Raw genomic sequence first — 18,421 nt, 5'->3', positions numbered from 1 at the left:
GCCACCGCGGAGCTTTTCAACCACCTCGGCGACCTCAGCCCCAGAGATACAAGGCCCCCCCCCGATGTCCCCAGACTCTGCCTCCACGTCGGAAAGCGTGTTGGTGGAATTAAGGAGGTCTTCGAAGTATTACTTCCACCGATCCAGGACGTCCCCCGTTGAGGTCAGCAGCGCACTATCCCCACCATATACAGTTTTGACAGTGCACTGCTTCCCCCTCCTGAGTCGCCGGATGGTGGTCCAGAACCTTTTCGAAGCCGTTCGGAAGTCATTCTCCATGGCCTCGCCAAACTCCAAAAACCATGCCCGGGTTTTTGCCTCCGCGACCGCCAAAGCCGCGTTCCGCTTGGCCTGCCGGTACACATCAGCTACCTCTGGAGTCCTACCAGCCAATAAAGTCCGATAGGCCTCCTTCTTCAGCTTGACGGCATCCCTCACCTCCGGAGTCCACCACCGGGTTCGAGGGTTACCGCCGCAACATGCAGCGACCGCCTTGCGGCCGCAGCTCCGGTCAGCCGCTTCAACAATGGAGGCCTGGAACATGGCCCATTCGGACTCAATGTCCCCGGCCCCCCCCGAGACATGATCAAAGCTCTCCCGGAGGTGGGAGTTGAAGCTCCTTCTGACAGGGGGTTCTGCCAGCCGTTCCCAGCAGACCCTCACATTACGTTTGGGCCTGCCAGGCCTGACCGGCATCCTCCCCCACCATCGTAGCCAACTCACCACCAGGTGGTGATCAGTTGACAGCTCCGCCCCTCTCCTCACCCGAGTGTCCAAGACATTTGGCCCCAAGTCCGACTACAAAGTCGATCATCGAACTGAAACCTCGGGTGTCCTGGTGCCAGGTGCACATATGGACACCCTTATGCTTGAACATGGTGTTAGTTATGGACAAGCCGTGTCTAGCACAGAAGTCCAATAACAAAACATCACTCGGGTTCAGATCGGGGGGGCCGTTCCTCCCAATCAAGCCCCTCCAGGTCTCACTGTCATTGCCCACATGATCATTGAAGTCCCCCAGGAGGACGAGGGAATCTCCGGGAGGAGCGCTTTCCAGCAGCCCCCCCAGAGACTCCAAAAAGGGTGGGTACTCTGAGCTGCCGTTTGGTGCGTAAGCACAAACAACTGTGAGGACCCGTCCCCCCACCCGAAGGCGGAGGGAGGCTACCCTATATTCCACCGGGGTGAACCCAATGTACAGGCGCCAAACCGAGGGGAAACAAGTATTCCCACCCCACCTCGACGCCTCTCACCAAGGGCTCACCACCTACAGGAGGGGTCATGGGGGTCGGGTGCAGTGTGAGACAGGCGGCGGCCGAAGGCGAGGGCCTTGGCGGTTTGATCCTCGGCTGCAGAAGCTAGCTCTAGGGACGTGGAACGTCACCTCGCTGGCAGGAAAGGAGCCTGAGTTGGTGCGCGAGGTAGAGAGATTCCGGCTAGATATTGTCGGCCTCGCCTCGACGCGACGCACAGGCTCCGGAACCAGTCTCCTTGAGAGGGGCTGGACTGTCTTCCACTCTGGGTCAGTTTCCTGATATTTTTTATTTCTTTTTCGGTCGGGAGGGACCCCGACCAAACGGATGTTTTTCTTTTCTATCTGTCTGTGTTTGCCTGGACAAGGGATAGCGTTGAGGGTGGGTTTATTGGGAGTTGCAGGTTGAGGCTGGGTGTCCTTATGTGCACGTGTGAGGATTGAAGATGGATCTGTGTGCAGTGATCTGTGTCTTTACGATTTCCTTAACCCTTGTGTTATCTTCGGGTCATTCTGACCCATCAGTCATTGTGACCCACCGTCGTATGCGACAAATTTACCTCATACAAAAACAAAGTGAAGCATTTTCTTTTAACCGTTGGGCTGTCTCAGACCCCCCACATTGGAATGGTTAAAAGAAAATTATTTCTATTTGTTTTTGTATTGGGTAAAATTGGGTAAACACAACGATGGTTCGTTATGGACCTTTGGGTCATGTGACCCGAAGGCAGCACGAGGGTTAATCTTGTGTGCGGGTTTGACCGGTAAAACTAGTATACAGACCCTAGCCTTACTGGGTGACCAATATTGGCCGGTGCCCTCCGCTAAACCTGATCCAGGGGAACCTCGTCAGGTTCGGCGACAAGCACACAAAATATTTTTGTCACTGTTTTATTGATGATTGGAAACATTAATTGCAAAGTGTCTTCCAACTGGATGTGATAAGGTTAATATCTCCAAAGACGACCTTTAGACAACCCTGTAAAACATTTATATTTTTTGGCAAATGCTGTTTAAAAAGTGTTTTTTTTACCTGTGGAATAAGATGGTCATGAATTCAACTTTTACTCGTCAACCACCCAAAAACACTTTACAGTATATCTCAGTCGCTTTGGTATATTTCTCAAATCATCCTTAACATTAGCAAAACGGTAGCATTTATCAAAATAATTAGTACAAAGTGCTATCAGAATGATAAGTCCTTGTCTCATTGTTAACAAACAAGATGGTTAACATGCTTAACCATGTTGTCAATACGACAGTGTACTCTGTAAGCAGTTTCTGTTGTAAACTTTGGCTAAGGTTTTGCACGATTGAAAGTGCCAAAGGCTGCACTTTTTGTGTATGGCATATATCAATTTCAACAGAACAAAGCTACACATTACATACTGTAAGTGGGAGATTGCTTGCAAGAGTTTGAACAGGATTCACATTCACACTTTTACTGTTTGTACTGTTGTTTAAAGGACCATGTCAATCTGATACAGAAAAAAGGGACAAAATTGTTTTATAGCACAAAGGGAAAAAACTACTAATCAGGAGAAATGTAAACATAGGAAATACCCCTTCAGCAGGACTGTACATGCAATGCTGGTATGGGGCATTATAATTATGACAATTGGTTAAGACATTACTAACTTCAGAAGAGAACCAGTATAACACATTTTAATCAACATGACACAAGCAATTGATAATATATGAAAAATAAGCAAATTTTCTATAATAATATGCAAGAAAATACCAAAGCATTGACAATTTGTTCAAAAGAATGTGAAGTTGCTTTTATGATGAACACAATTGACTAGATTATGTGGAGGTTTAATCAATTATTTTGAGAATTTCAATTGTGATCTGAGAGATGTACCATCTGAGTGACTGGGATGTAACTGTAATGATCATCTATAGATGAAAGAGCTTTATCCATACATGTATATATGCTACACACAGACAAAAGGCCATTAAAATGCTTAGTCAACGTCCAATAACTACATATTGGTTAGTAATTTACAAGGCACTATAGTTCAGAACACTACACATTTTTCATATGATATCACTTAGTGTTGGAAGATTAGCAGATGGTTTAGTTGATGTCGATAAATAACTGACACCTCCCTGAGAGGATTTATCATTCACTTTGTCACTTCACTAGACCATGTCATTAAACAATTAGCCACAGGACTTTGTGCATGTACTGAGTTCTAACCTCTATTTAATCAAAATTACTTATTAATTTAGCAGCTATTTGAACATTAAAACATGTTTGAGTGGCCCAGAATTGTTTGGTGGTAAAAAAAAGAAATCCAAAGCATTAAGTAGAAAAAGTATTTTGAACCCTGTCATATAAGTGTGTTCTATAATGTTATCACAATGATCAATAGAAACAGTATCATATCTTGTAAAATTTTGTGGAATATTTGGTGCTGGTATTATGCATCGTGACTGGATCTATTGAAAATACAGCAAAGAGAGGTGTGATAGTTAGTATCAGGTTGATTCAGTGTGTCTAGCAATAGGACAATGTGAAATTTCGAATTGATAGTTATTGTTTTAGACTCCATCTCTTTTACTTTCTCCACATCCTCCCCTCCATACAACCCTCCTTTCCATACATCTATCCATCCCTCCCCTACACCTCTATCTACAATTCCCCTCTCAGGCGGGTGTGCAGGTCCTCCTGGTCAATCTTGCTCATCTGGTTGTACCAGCGGTGGTGTGCCAGCAGTGCCAGGTTCCTAGCTGAGATGGCACTCATCTCCATGGCACTAGCCGCCCACTCTACAGCATTCAGGTAATATAGGCGATCGTGGAGGATAAAGGGCGGGGTCCGGCGGTGGGGCGGGCGATAGGAAGGGTAAGCGAGCCACCTGGTCTCAGAGACAGAGTCCCAGGAAAGGAACATACTATGAAGCTGCTCCTGAGAAAGAGGCTGATGAGAGAAAACCTTCCACACCTTGTTGTGGCTTGCCGGGGGGCGGGTGTAGCTTGGCGGGATGTGTACAGGGTCGATGGAGCTCAAGCTCTTGATGATGGAGCCCTTGGTGTCTGTGGTCAAAATATCTGACACCCTAAACTGGGAGGGCTGCTCAGTGGTACCCAGGAAGGACACATTCAAAAGGCCATGGACCAGGGTAGAGACAGTCTGGTGGTAGCGCCCTGGGTAATGAGAAGGGATGGGAGGAGAGAAACCTGCAAAGGTGATGTCAGACTTTTCCTGATGAAGAGGCGTGGCTATGATCACAATGTCATAGAGAGAGTGGCCGGCGGCAGACTCTCCAACGTAGTTTACCTCGTAAAAACTGCCTGTTGAGCCTAAGGATGATAAAAGCTAGTTATAATGAGATAGTAAAATATGGTGTATAGTCTAGGGGAATTTCAATTAGGGCAAGACAGCGCAATCCAAAACAGAATAACCAGAGACAATGAAAGTACATAAGGTAATGCAGGTTACTGTCCAAATTATGTCTTGCACAACTGCAATCCAGTCTTCAAGATTTGACCTCAATCGTACCTGACTTGGAGTGCCGCACCTTGATAGAGATGGCCGTCACTCTAGCAGGAATGAGCTCGGCCTTGCTGTGGTAAAGGAGGCCTGTACACACTCTTTTGTTGCCTCCATCTACTGCCCACAGGCCTGGATCAGCCCCGGCTAGAGAGACAGCCCCTGGAGACAACAGAATAAAATTAAATATGCGTTAAAGCCAAACACTATTTAAATTCAATTTAGAATAATACATAGAAATTGCAGGCAGCATGCTTTAGGGTTAAATTGCTAGAAATGATTAGCTTCTACAAGGCATGTTTCTAAAACCACTATGGTTTTAGAATATGTGACCTGTTTTTATTAAATTTGATAGCAATATAGGGTCATGCGGCAGTCAGAGTAAACTGTTAACTTTTTTACCCCCCTTTTTTGTGTGTAAAACTCACCCACAAAACCATTGATCCGGACACTCTGGCCATAGTTTACGCGAGTAACTGGTGCTACAATGTCATTAAGGAAGCTCTGAGAAAAGCCCTCCCCCAGCATGGCCTCCTCAAGCGTCTGATTGGCTAGTACGAGGAAGCCATCACCACCCATGGCATGAAGGAGCTTTTCCACACTGGAGAAAGAGTACCCAAACTGCTGGTACTGATAAATCCTGAACAAACAGGTGGCAAGGAACATGCTCAACGAATAGTAAAATATAATGATGTAGAACCTATATACACTGAACAAAATTATAAACGTAACACTTTTGTTTTTGCCCCCATTTTTCATGAGCTGAACTCAAAAGATCTAAGACTTTTTCTATGTACACAAAAGGCCTATTTCTCTCAAATATTGTTCACAAATCTGTTTAAATCTGTGTTAGTGAGCACTTCTCTTTTGCCGAGAAAATCCATCTACCTCACAGTTGTGGCATATCAAGATGCTTATTAGACAGGATGATTATTGCACAGGTGTGCCTTACGCCGTGGCTACACCAATCGCAGAAATTTTGTTTTGCGGACGCAGTGTGGACTCAGCAGAGTTCTAATCCATTGTAAGCAATGACAGTGGCAACACCAGGCGCGGAAACGAAATGTACACGCCGACAATTTCCGCGCAGAAAATTGATAAATAGACTGGTTTCTATTTTTATTATTTTCCGCAAGTTTTACGTGGCACTTTTTACATAGTCTGGTAATAAATCTATGAAAATTATTATATATTTTTATGTAAATAATGAAGGAAGCAATACATCCGATTATTTCCCAAACCTCGAGAGCTGTTTCCATGGAGATTTAACGAGATTTAACGTTGCTTTTCTATTTGAAGATACGACAGTGATAGTAAGTAGATAGATTAAAGTGTTAAATAGGAAGTAAGATAGTTGACAGTGTTTGTAAAACAAATAAACAAAGACAGCAAAACTGATTCATCTTCAACGCGTCCAATGTAGCCGGCTAAATAAAAGATCCGCTCTGTGAACATTCTATTTCCGCACGGCAAAATTTCCGATCTTGGTTTAGCCGTAGCATTAGGCTGGCCACAATAAAAGGCCACTCTAAAATGTGTAGTTTAACTGTATTGGGCGGGTCCGGGGGGGGGGGGGGTCCGAAAACCAGTCAGTTAGGGTCAGGGTCAGGCCAGGGTTAGCTAACCCTCGAGCTAACCCTCGACCTGACCCCGACCTGATGAGGAAGACCCGATGAGGACGATGAGGATGACAAGCATGCAGATGAGCTTCCCTAAGACGGTTTCTGACAGTTTGTGCAGAAATTCTCACCCTAACTGACTGGTTTTCGGGCCCCCCCCGGACCCCTCCAATACAGGAAAACTGCACATTTTAGAGAGGCCTTTTATTGTGGCCAGCCTAAGGCACACCTGTGCAATAATCATGCTGTCTAATCAGCATCTTGATATGCCACAACTGTGAGGTGGATGGATTTTAGAAAAATCATAGAAACATATATAGAAAAGTCTTACATCTTTGAGTTCTGCTCATGAAAAATGGGGGCAAAACAAAAGTGTTGTGTTTTTATTAGTGGTGGGCATAGATTAATTTTTTAAAATCTAGATTAATCTCACTGTAATCTTGGCATTAATCTAGATTAAAATGGCTCATTTGAAATCCGCCGAAGGCATTCAGAATATGTTTGCTACCCAAATAATGACTAAAAGTAAGTCTTTGAGAACGGGTTTCTCAAGCCAGGTGGCGCATTAGACTAGGAGCTCATCTCCTGCTTCCAAAATGCATCACAAACTGCTTGAGAAAGCTGTTCTACTATAATAATTGGTGATGAAAATAAATTATGTTCAATAAGATGTACTTGTGTTTATTAGATTAGTTAGCTTGGCTGATAGAGCTGTGCTGACGGGCTTGCCTCGGTTGCACTCAAACATCGTTGTTTGACGACGACTCTTCCCCTGCGCTACATCAGTGCTTGGCCCGGCATCTTCTGCATTAACTAAGGGATGCTTTGCGTTTCGGTGGTATTTGAGACTGGAAGAACTCCTACAGTAAACTAATTCCGCATAGCACAAGGTGCAAACAACCTTAGTCTTGTCGAGGTTTCCATTGGGAAGCTTCTTAAAAATACATTTTCCCTGAAGCAAACCAGGTGGCTTCATAGCTGCATCCATGTTAGCATGTCACGTTTGATGTGATAATTTCATACACAAGGCATACACACAGGTTCAAAGACTCGTTCTCGCCCCCTACAGTGCAATTCGGCCAGGTATACATCCGCATAGCTTGCGTAGTATAGACCCAGCTCCCAACCCAACTTTGAGAATAGATTAACGGCGATATTGTTTTTATCTCCGATAAGAGTCGCATCGCAGTGCGTTAACGCCGATAACGGCCCACCACTAGTTTTTATAATTTTGTTCAGTGTAGTATGAAAAGATAATTGTGTTTGATCCCATGTCTATAAGCTTCTTGGGGAATGTGCACTGTGAATAGAGGATAAGATAAATTGCTGATGCAGACAAATTAAGTCTTTTAAACATGCTGATGCTGAAATGTGCCAGCCTGAAATACAGACCATACAAAACAACCTCTCACCTCATGAACTTGTCAAGAACACTCTCCACCCACATGTGCATGCGGAGGAAGTTAAAACCATATCGCCAGAGCAGACGGAGGAAATTCACAATGAACCAGTCACTCTCTTCAAAGGTAAGCTCCTTCCCATCAAAGATGGCCATCTTGGAGGGAACATCCTTTCTCTGAGAAATCCCTGTAAAAAAATATTTAAAGATAAGATTTAAATCTTCTCACTTATGATATACCATACACTGAGACCAAAGGCCTATACTACAAAGCAAGTTCAACATACCCAGGATATCTTTTTGTTAAGTGACTTTACTAAGTCTAACATCTGCAATCACGCATAAGTAGTGTTACCATTTACCACGGTAGTTATCAACTTGAGTCAGGTCTACCCAGGTTTTCGTGATCTAGCTATGATCAACCGTATTTGCACCCTATTGCCCCGCAAGGACACTTAGATCTCAAGATGCCGGCTATCTGGTGGTTCCCAAAGTTAAGAAAAAAACAGCTGCAGGTAGGGCGTTCTCATATAGAGCACCTCTTCTCTGGAACAAATTACCCGTCTCAATTAAGGAGTCTGATACTGTTTCGACATTTAAAATTAGGTTAAAAACGTTATTGTTTAGTCAATTCTACGACTGTTAAAGGTAAGTATGTTACTAGTTGGAGGCAACGGGGGACGGGTTGCTTCCATCCTTATTCTATAAGTATAACTTATTTTAGAGTTCTCTTCCCCTGGAACAGATTTCATGTTCCAAATGGGGGGGGGGCTGTCGCTGTCTTGGTGTGTGGGGTTGCATCAAATTCCCCTTTTTTGCTCCGTTAAATTGCTGCACCAGTCCACACTTGACCGGTGGGGATCTCATTCTATTATGACTGTAACTGTTAGCTGCTCCTGGCATTCTCTAATCCCTGCTCTCCTCTCTCTGTCCCCCCCCCACACACATCCCTTGTGGTGTGGGGGGTTTGAGTTGTCAGCACCTGCCTGGTCGTCGGTCAGCCAACGCTGGACCTGGTCGCGAGTCTCCCGGTCCTGTCCTACATCTATAAAGTTGAACAATGGATTTTGGTGTTTTAAAAACCCACCGACACTGTATGACTATGTTTAGCCTGTGTTCTGCTACTCTTTCTCACCAACCGTCTCTGGAGGAGGGGATCCCTCTCTGAATTGCTCCTCCCAAGGTTTCTTCCATTTTTTCTCCTGTTGAGAGTTTTTTGGGAGTTTTTCCTTGTCTTCCTTGAGGGTTTAGGTTGGTTGAGGGGCAGTTCTATGGGCATATGTAAAGCCCTCTGTGACATGCTTGCGTGTAAAAAGGGCTATACAAATAAATGTGATTTGATATTTGGTTGTTTTAGGCTTTTTTTTAAGGCTTATTAGGCTACTTTGTTGCCGAGCAGATGCAACGTTGTTAATGGCTCGTTAATGGCTACATCTCCAAGGCAACCGCTTGTTGTTAGGTCCGTAAAACGTTTATTTACCTTTCAGGAGGTATATAAACGGATTTATTAACTTTTGAGAACGTATTCTAGACCAATAGGAACCGTGTATTGGTCCAATTATTACACTAGTATATAAGAAACGTTTTTACGGACCTAGCAACAAGCGGTTGCCTTGGAGATGTAGCCATTGACCTTAACAACGTGGCATCTGCTCGGCAACAAAGTAGCCTAAATTGCCTAAAAAAAACCTAAAACAACCAAATATGGTTTTAGCACAGGTCCGCAAACGCCCCGCAATCGCTTCCCGTTTTAAAGAAGTATCTGAAGCAGACAGAAGACGAATTGATGTTGTTGATATGTTGCGTTGGAGATGTAGTGACGTCACCAGTGCAAGTGCAGCTGATTGCTCTGACAACATGGCGTCTGATCCAGATTCGACGTGTTTGATTTGGGATCTTCCCACGTATTGTTGTAGTATATAAGAAACCAAATGTTTACTCCTCGACAGGTCAGCAAACGCTTTGTCGCCTCGATTTGTTAAAACGTTTGTTTAAAACGATCTCGGTTTACAAAGGCGTTTGCAGAGCTGTCGAGGAGTAAACATTTGCAGTTTGCAACATGACCAATCACAAACATGGACACGTCTACCAGAGATGCATATTACACAAGATGGACAAACTCTAATATTAAACACATACGAAGAATTTGAATAATCCAGGCTTTAAAAAAAAAACATAAGTTACTGCTGCCAATGGAGGGAAGGAAAGCTGGCAAAAACAAATCTGACTGTCTGAATGTGTAAGTTATTAGGCTTATCAATATCACTGCCTCATCATTGAGGCACGAGTATATCTGACAGTAATTACAATTGTGTATTCCAAAAAATGAATGTGTTGCTTAGGTGTATTCTTATGGTGTGTAAAATAAGCCATTCGCATTTGCTGAGAATCAATAGTATATCTTTCCCATAGATCATCAGGGAAAGGGTTTTGTCGGTCTCTGAACAAAACTTCCTAACTACCCTCTCGCTATTCATGGTCCATGGAATCTTCTAGGACAATTGTAATAACTTTTTCCAAAATAAGTGATTGGTCAATAGGCAGTGCTTTTATACCTTTTTATCTGTTATCTTGAACCATGGCGCGGTACCTCAGTAAAAAGTGAACCACCGTTGTGAAACCCTTTGTTGTTTCTGGGCAATCCAGTTTAACTCTAGTAGTATATAATAACCTTACCTAGTTTCTCAATAAAATGCTTCATATGAAGATTAAGGGGGTGAATGACTGAGCCCCCTGTCTCATACTCATTGTCCCCAATCTTCTCGGTGGCCAGTCTCCCACCTATGGTCCCCGGTTCAAACACATCAATCTTCACCCCGGCTCCAAACTCCTCCCTCAGGAAGTACACGGCTGCTGTTCCACCAATGCCTGCTCCTACCACAGCTGTGAAATGAGGTGAATCAAAACTAAAGGTTTCAACAATGGAACCATAAATTCCAACCGAACTCTGGTCAAAAAGCTAAATACAAATGCTGCATATACCAACAGAACTCTTTCTCCAAATACATGCATAGATTAGGCTTGCCTCACAACCTGTTCACAGTGCCAATGATAAGTAGAATCTGGACTTTGGTCTTAGCCTGGCTTACCTATCCTCTTGGGTGGTTCTTTTAGCTCAGGAGCTGAGGCTAAACTTCTCCTTCCAGTCTGACACAGACCCAAGAAGAGAAGAGCCCTGACTGACAAGGTTTTCAAAGTCATTTTGAAGCATTCAGTTATTCACATGAGCAGGCGCCTGTGAAAATAAACACATCCAGAATAAAATAACAATGCCACTGAAAATGATAGCTAGCCTGTATGGGCTGTGAATGATAAGAGATGACTGATAACTATTAATGGAGGCAGGAAATCAACGTCTTTAATGTGTAAACTACTAAAGTTCAACCAGAGCCCGTCTACGGAGAGCCTGTCCACTCGCTATTAAAGATCTTGTAAAGCAAGTTCCATGATTTGCTTCTCAGTACATTATATACGTGTGAAATGAGTTCCTGAAGGCATGTGCAAAGCGCAAAAACTTTGTCGCACTGAAATGTGGAGGTAGAACAGTTTCTCTTCCGTTTTCAGATCAGGTTTTAAAGGGCGGAGCCAAAAAATGACCGATCTATAGTGATGGACCGCTCGGTACTACGGTGTCGATACTGTCTCGACACATTTAACACTCACTGCATCGGAACAACGTTTCGAGACGGGTTTTAAAATCACTTCCGGTCACTTGACAAAGTGTTTGTCACAGCTCCAGATGTCACTTGAGTTTCGAGCATTTCAAAGGCCCCGACTCAAATGTTTCAATTGTCTTTGTGTTTCGGAAAGCCTCGGTTTGCCCATCCCTACCGAGCTACGTCACTTTGACATATCTATGTCAGATCACAGACTGTTGCATTCTGTTACTCAGTTGGTACGATGCAAAGACAAAGTAATTAAAGATCCTGTAAAGTGGAACTGAAAACGAGTTTTAAGTTCGCCACACCACAGAATAATGTGTTATTAACTACCCATCCAAATTCGAATGAAAAAATAACACAGACAAGTATGTTAAATTAGGCTTTGAAATCTTGAAAAAATCTGCACTCTTCTCTGCTTGAGACTGGGGGGGGCGTGTCGCCTGAAGGAGCTGAAGCTCGGCCCCCTTGCTGGAAGACGCCAGCTCTCTCAAGTAGGCTACCTCCGACCCAGATAATGGACGCTACGTCAAGCCGAACAAAACCGTATAGAATTTATTTGTTCAATGAGTGAAACATACAGATGCATATAAATGAAATGTTCCCCTGAGCTGTAACAGTAAAAATGGACACCAGAGACAGCAGACAGTGAGCTCTCCAACTAGGCTACTTCTAACACATTAGCTAACATTTCACCAAAATACCATCATTCTACACCGAGTAGCCTAATATCAATTTAGCGGTTTGCACTAACTCATAGCAGAGATACCTCTGGAAAAGTTATGTAGTATAATTATAACAAGCACACAGAACTGAGTGATGAACTGCTGGTGGCGGTGGATTGTCCAGGTGCGACCGGAGGAGGAACGGCCGGGAGGGCGATGCTCGGTACGGCTCTGCGCTGCAAGAGAAGCAGTGTGTCCGCGAACCCCGTCTGTCTCTGGTCCATGTTAAAACTATCCGCCGTGAAATGGTCACTGCATTTAGTCATTTAGCAGACTCTTATCCATTGCAGAGGCGGCTGTTGGAGTTTATCCGAAGCTTTCCATCAGCGTGGCTCTCCACAAAATCAATCAACCTATTTTTCCTTTCCTCATCAATAGGGAAATTAAAGTGTTGCAGCGCAGCTGAAGTTTTTGCATCCAGGAAAGATGCAGGGAGACATCCTGAAGCTAGCTAGCTGATGTAGGCTACAATAACAGTACAGTAGTCAGTGATCTGACGTAGATGGGTCGAAATGACATAGATGGGTAACTTTTTGGCCCCGCCCATTAAAACCTGATCTGAAAAGAAGAGAAACTGTTCTACGGTCTAACTACACTTTTCGGTGCGACAAAGTTTTAGCGCTTTGCCCATTCAGGAACTAATTTCACACGTATATAATGTACTGAGAAGCAAATCATGGAATTGACTTTACAGGATCTTTAATACATAAAACACTCAGAGACTACAGGTAGGTCTGTTCTGATATCTGCAATGATTTAGCTAGTGTTGCTGTTGTTGCTAAATTCAACTAGAGAGGATACAATTTCTGGGGAAATTGTAGGGTGTGCTTGCTTGCGTCGGTTGCACAGGGGTCTGTATATTTTATATAAAAATGCATCGGGCCTACTTATTATTTATAAAGATTACATAGATTTAAAAGCATCTTTTTTTTGCTGCTCATTTACAACTCAAAATACGAGTGAAGTGTAGAATGAAATATGACGTCTTCTCATTTCCCCTGCAAGAGGCAGCTGACAGGCTGAATCAAAACGAATACATTTGGCAGACCGGTGTACAAATGGACCTAATCTCTATGACTTAAACGTCCTTTTAAGTTGTCCCTTCTCGTGATATTTTCAGGCATTTAGCCTACTCATATTGCATTCATTCATTAATAAAGAACCCCCTTTGAAGATTATTCTACGACTTTACCGGCAGAAGATAGAATCGCGATTCAAACAGTACCATCTGCTAACTGAAAATATGCCCCCAAAAACGTAAATAAGCTTGACATTTATTTAGTGGAAAATAGCTCATTCATAAAAAGCTCACTGGTAGCGATCATTGTCAGTAACAACTCAAAATGCGATATAGCCCTGTGTGGAGAAGCTGCCCCGGTAAATTCTACTACTACAGTACAGTACTACTAGTAGACTACTGCTGTGTTCGTCTTGATAGCGATTGCGTTGGTTGAATTCGATTAAACGTTCCGTTGTACGGTTTAGGCTGAAATTAATTATTTTCATGAACAGATTGACAAAGTTTAGGCTGTGGCAATGAAGTTCAGGTTAGTAGTCAGATAGTTTCCCTACTGAAAGACTTTTGAGTAAGGGGAGTGCCGAACATGTTCTGTTGCCGTTTGACTTAAACAGCTGAGGAGTTGTTGTTAGCTACTCACACTAGTGTCTCGGGTACAGTAGGCTACAGCGTTGCAGTGAGCTACACTGGTTTGAAACCACAGGTAATGGTAATTTCACCAACAAATCGTTTACTAATGTCAGAATAAATCCTACAACGAAAATGTATATGTGAGGAATGTTTATTTTAACGATTGAAAACAGATACATCATAGACCACTGTAGTATGTGTTGCCCGGGCAACACAGGCTAATGTCATGATGCTAATATGTCAGTGAAATAGTAGACTACTGTTTCCGAAAGTAGATGTACTTCCTTAATAATATCAGCTTATATTGTACATTACACATCACAATTGTGTGTCATATCACAAAGTAAAATGAGTAAATATTTATCACCCTGGCCTCTTTTCTTGTGGCGTTTCTGCAGCTGCCTTGCAGTAAAGCTATAGTTAGCCTAGCTATCCCCCAAGTTAACAGATGCCAAACGAATGTTCTGCCAAAGGTAGTCACGCGTGTTTTCGTGACATTATTGCAGACCGGTGTAAAAATTGACCTAATCTCTATGATTTAAACGTCATTTTAAGTTTTTCTCTTCTCATGATATTTTCAGGCATTTAGCCTACTCATATTGCATTCATTCATGAATAAACAACCCCTTTGAAGATTATTCTACGACGTTACCCGGCAGTAGAAGATGGAATCGCAATTCAAACGGTACCATCTGCTAACTGAAAATATGCCCCCCAAAACGTAAATAAGCTTGACATTTATTTAGTGGAAAATTGCTCATTCATAAAAAGCTCACTGGTAGCGATCATTGTCAGTAACAACGCAAAATGCGATATAGCCCTGTGTTGAGAAGCTGCCCCGGTAAATTGTACTACTACGGTACAGTACTAGGCTACTGCTGTGTTCGTCTTGGTAGCGATTGCGTTGGTTGAATTGGATTTAACGTTCCGTTGTACGGTTTAGGCTGAAATTAATTATTTTCATGAACAGATTGACAACGTTTAGGCTGTGGCAATGAAGTTCAGGTTAGTAGTTAGATAGACTTTTGATTTAAGTAAGGGGAGTGCCGAACATTTTCTGTCGCCGTTTGACTTCCTAAACAGCTGTGTACTGTAGCTAGATGTTTTTGTAGTGTGTCTCGCGTAAGCTACAGCGTTGCAGTGAGCTACACTGGTTTGAAACCACAGGTAATGGTAATTTCACCAACAAATCGGTTTCTAATGTCAGAATAAATCCTACAACGAAAATGTATATGTGAGGAATGTTTATTTTAACGATTGAAAACAGATAACGCTACATCATAGACCACTGTAGTATGTGTTGCCCGGGAAACACAGGCTAATGTCATGATGCTAATACTTCAGTGAAATAGTAGACTACTGTTTCCGAAAGTAGATGTACTTCCTTAATAATATCAGCTTATATTGTACATTACACATCACAATTGTGTGTCATATCACAAAGTAAAATGAGTAAATAGTTATCACCCTGGCCTCTTTTCTTGTGGCGTTTCTGCAGCTGCCTTGCAGTAAAGCTATAGTTAGCCTAGATATCCCCCAAGTTAACAGATGCTAAACGAATGTTCTGGCAAAGGTAGTCACGCGTGTTTTCGTGACGTTAGTGACGCAGTGACGTTAGTAACGTCAGTGACTGTGGCTAGCAAATTAGCCACCGTTAGCTTCACTTTTCGCCACAAAAACTTAATTTAAGCTTAAACCATGCAACGGAACGTAAATTCCAATAGAAGCAACTCAATCGCTACCAAGACGAAACTTTTGACACCTACGTTGTCTATGTAGGCCAAGTATTTACTGAGTTTTAGGGGGGCAAAAAGAAATAAAAATAATAATAATAATAATATATATGTGAGAGAACAAAGGTTGTGCTCTCGCCGAAGGCTTGAGCACACCCAATAAATTCGAGGGGGCAGAGATTCAGCTCCTTCAGGTGACACGCTGTTGTTGTTGCAGTTCCACCAAAGTTCCACTGGGAGTGATCGCGGTCGACTGCAAAATGAATGGGAATCTATGGAGCTAAACGGCTAAATGTGTCTCTTTCACCTGATTGTCGTTGATAAATTTCAGATTTTATTGTAGTTTTTGCATGTCAAACATGGATTATAGGTTGAAAGTTGAATGAACGAGTATGTCCTTTCGATTTCTTACAGGGTGAGTCGTTGTTGCCCATAACACGCTAGCATTCTGCTAATGAATGCTGATTGGTTAGTGAAGGACTGACTACGACCAGAGATCCCGCTTGATGGCATCCGAAGCGGAACCAGAATGTCAGAGCATTAGCAACAACATCAGCAAACCAAAACTATTTCTAGCATGTGTATTGTCAAGGAGAGCCTAACCTGTCAGCTGTGTTGTTGATGCCTCGAGAGAGAAAAGGAAGTGACCAGAGCTTGCCGTAATGCAGTATCTCTTGGCCGTACAATGTGTATGACGTTATCAACATTTTAAAAGGCTTTTTAGAACAAAAGGCGACTTTTAGAAAATCTAAAACCCAGCAGTGTGTATTTTTTTGCCTCCCCTTTCGAATTCAGCATTCAAATTACTAGACAAAAAAGGATATCCTGAGAAAAGTGGATTTTGAGGGGTATAGCTTCATAGACCTCCTCATTCATTCTGCACGCGACCGTTAGCGCCCTCATATGGAACTAGAGTGGAACTGCAACCAGTTCAGAACCCGGAAGTTTCCCGAGAGTAGTTCTCCCCATATTAGACATTCTCTGGTTCAACCTAACAATACTTAACCGTATGTCCTTGTATTTTGTTGTCTAACAATCTAAGAAAACAATATCACCTACCTTGAACCTAAAATGGTTGTTTCGTGCTCAAAAAGAAGGTGGCAATATCAGAATTTCACACACCATTTGAGTCCGTTCAGGAGCAGACATCAGGTTCTTTCTTCGAGTGCTTTTGATTCGGATTGTGTCCTAGGTCGGTAGTTCTGTAACTCTATAGCAAACTAGTAACTCATTTCTTTCTCTGATCATAATAATGGGAAAAGATTAGATAATTGTATCTATAAAGTTGCAGCCTTTCCAAATGAGACATTGATCATGTTGCAACCATGTTTGTAAACGGAACCGGAAATTGAGGGAGGAAGCGGAACGCTAAAGGGGTTATCTTGACGTGATGAAGCCATGCCTTCTCGGGACGTGACCTCAACAGCAATTCAAATAGCCTCAAGATAGAATACAATACGTTTTGTGTAGTTTGAGTTTCTGTTGTGCAAACACAACTCCCCTGTAAAGCACCACATTTTACAGCTGTGGTTCTTATATCGATCGCTGCATACAGAGATGGCAGAGGCGCATCAAGCTCGTGTGCAGTCAGTGATAGAGGATATGGTTCAAAAATTGGAAAGAGACCATATTAGAAAAATGCAAGTAAGTGGACGTAGCATACAACTTTTCCAAATCACCAGTGTTTTCTTGTTCAATTTACCAATGGAATTATCTGTGTTAATGTAAACAGGGTCGCATGTTCAAATGCAGTGCAGAATGTTGTGAGCACTCCACGGACTCGATGTCACAGGTGCATCACTGTATTGACCGCTGTCACACGCCTCTGGCCCAAGCTCAAGGACTGGTCACCTCCGAGCTAGAGAAATTTCAAGTGAGTATTTCAAGAACCACCTCGAATGCACCTAATCACAAATGTGATTATATCAAATCAGATGTTGCCGTTTCACTGCCAACGGTCTAGGCTAAAGCAATTACTCCTTATCTCCAGGATCGACTAAGCAGGTGCACTATGCATTGCAACGACAAAGCCAAGGACCTGTTTGACTCAGGGGACAAGGAGCCAGCGGTACGAGCACTGATGGAAAGTTGTGTAGGCAGCTGTGTGGATGACCATGTCAACTTAATTCCTAGCATGACACGCAGACTCAAAGACAACCTGGACTCTATACCTCAGTGAGGAGATGTGCTACAGATAATTCACTAAGAAAGGTTGGACCCCATTCTATAGTACAATGAGCAGGGAGGAGTTCATAGTTTACTTACTTCTAATGAAGAAGGAATTATACTACGAACTAACTCAATGTAATGGTGTACACTGCAGGGAAAATAAGTTACAATGGAAGATGTAATAAAGTTGGATTTGGGAGGTTGGGTTTCTGCTTCAAAAGATTATTCTGAAGGCTTTACAGTGGGGAGAGGGCACTTTCTTCTCAAATCCTCTGCCATCTGGCCAGTTTATGTACAAGGCTTGTCCATTTCAAATTCTTTGTCTCAGTTACAATACCAGAGTTTGGAAATACCTATTTTGTTGAGGGTTTCAAGCTGACAAGAACAGATGAAAAACATAGTAACCCTGCCTGATATCTCGTCACTGTGAACTTTTGGGATCAAGGTGAATTACAACACAACTGAACAGTTGTTGAGTGAACTCTTCCTTGTTAATTGTGCTCTGAAATCTTTGCTACCTTTGTGTGACTGTTCTTCCCCATTGACCTCTGATACTTGTTTTGATTGCTGTCCACGAGTGCGGAACGAACTTCACCTTGTTTGTGAATCTGTTAAGCATGGAAATTAAAGAACATTCTTGAATGGTCTTGACTGATGTTACATTACTAACAGAAAAGCACATCTGTCACCTAGAGCTTGAGGATAAGTATTATAGCCG

General features: G+C 42.8%; 2 protein-coding genes across 4 annotated transcripts; one reads left to right on the top strand and one right to left on the bottom strand.

Moving 5' to 3' along the window:
- Nucleotides 1–2,140: 2,140 nt before the first annotated feature.
- On the bottom strand, nt 2,141–16,846 carry pcyox1 (prenylcysteine oxidase 1). 3 transcript variants are annotated; one of them, XM_067249832.1, is made up of 7 exons: nt 16,594–16,846; nt 10,859–11,004; nt 10,446–10,652; nt 7,783–7,957; nt 5,180–5,352; nt 4,761–4,913; nt 2,141–4,561 (listed from the first exon to the last, which is right to left on the bottom strand). In XM_067249832.1, exons 2-7 carry the CDS (start codon nt 10,968–10,970, stop codon nt 3,891–3,893), a joined length of 1,491 nt encoding a protein of 496 aa, XP_067105933.1. In that variant the 5' UTR covers nt 10,971–11,004; nt 16,594–16,846; the 3' UTR covers nt 2,141–3,890. The 3 variants fall into 3 exon arrangements, with proteins under 3 accessions (XP_067105933.1, XP_067105932.1, XP_067105931.1); XM_067249831.1 differs by having other exon boundaries at nt 5,180–5,391; nt 16,657–16,846; XM_067249830.1 differs by having other exon boundaries at nt 5,180–5,391; nt 16,594–16,845.
- A 55-nt stretch (nt 16,847–16,901) lies between these two features.
- Nucleotides 16,902–18,348, top strand: fam136a (family with sequence similarity 136 member A). Its single transcript, XM_067249848.1, has 3 exons — nt 16,902–17,178; nt 17,267–17,407; nt 17,525–18,348. Exons 1-3 carry the CDS (start codon nt 17,092–17,094, stop codon nt 17,711–17,713), a joined length of 417 nt encoding a protein of 138 aa, XP_067105949.1. The 5' UTR covers nt 16,902–17,091; the 3' UTR covers nt 17,714–18,348.
- The last annotated feature ends 73 nt before the right edge of the window (nt 18,349–18,421 follow it).

This window comes from Osmerus mordax, chromosome 14 (assembly GCF_038355195.1).
Source record: "Osmerus mordax isolate fOsmMor3 chromosome 14, fOsmMor3.pri, whole genome shotgun sequence".
Classification (NCBI taxonomy): domain Eukaryota; kingdom Metazoa; phylum Chordata; class Actinopteri; order Osmeriformes; family Osmeridae; genus Osmerus; species Osmerus mordax.
This window is presented reverse-complemented; position numbering and strand designations above follow the sequence as displayed.

Bases quoted from the DNA above. Each gene is read 5' to 3' on its own strand.
- fam136a (XM_067249848.1), top strand. From the start codon at position 17,092: ATGGCAGAGGCGCATCAAGCTCGTGTGCAGTCAGTGATAGAGGATATG. The intron at 17,179-17,266 runs GTAAGTGGACGT...TAATGTAAACAG, and splicing joins ACCATATTAGAAAAATGCAA to GGTCGCATGTTCAAATGCAG. The intron at 17,408-17,524 runs GTGAGTATTTCA...CCTTATCTCCAG, and splicing joins CCGAGCTAGAGAAATTTCAA to GATCGACTAAGCAGGTGCAC.
- pcyox1 (XM_067249831.1), bottom strand. From the start codon at position 10,970: ATGACTTTGAAAACCTTGTCAGTCAGGGCTCTTCTCTTCTTGGGTCTG. The intron at 5,392-7,782 runs GTGAGAGGTTGT...CTGTTTGTTCAG, and splicing joins GTTCTTGACAAGTTCATGAG to GATTTATCAGTACCAGCAGT. The intron at 4,914-5,179 runs GTGAGTTTTACA...TGTTGTCTCCAG, and splicing joins CCGGATCAATGGTTTTGTGG to GGGCTGTCTCTCTAGCCGGG.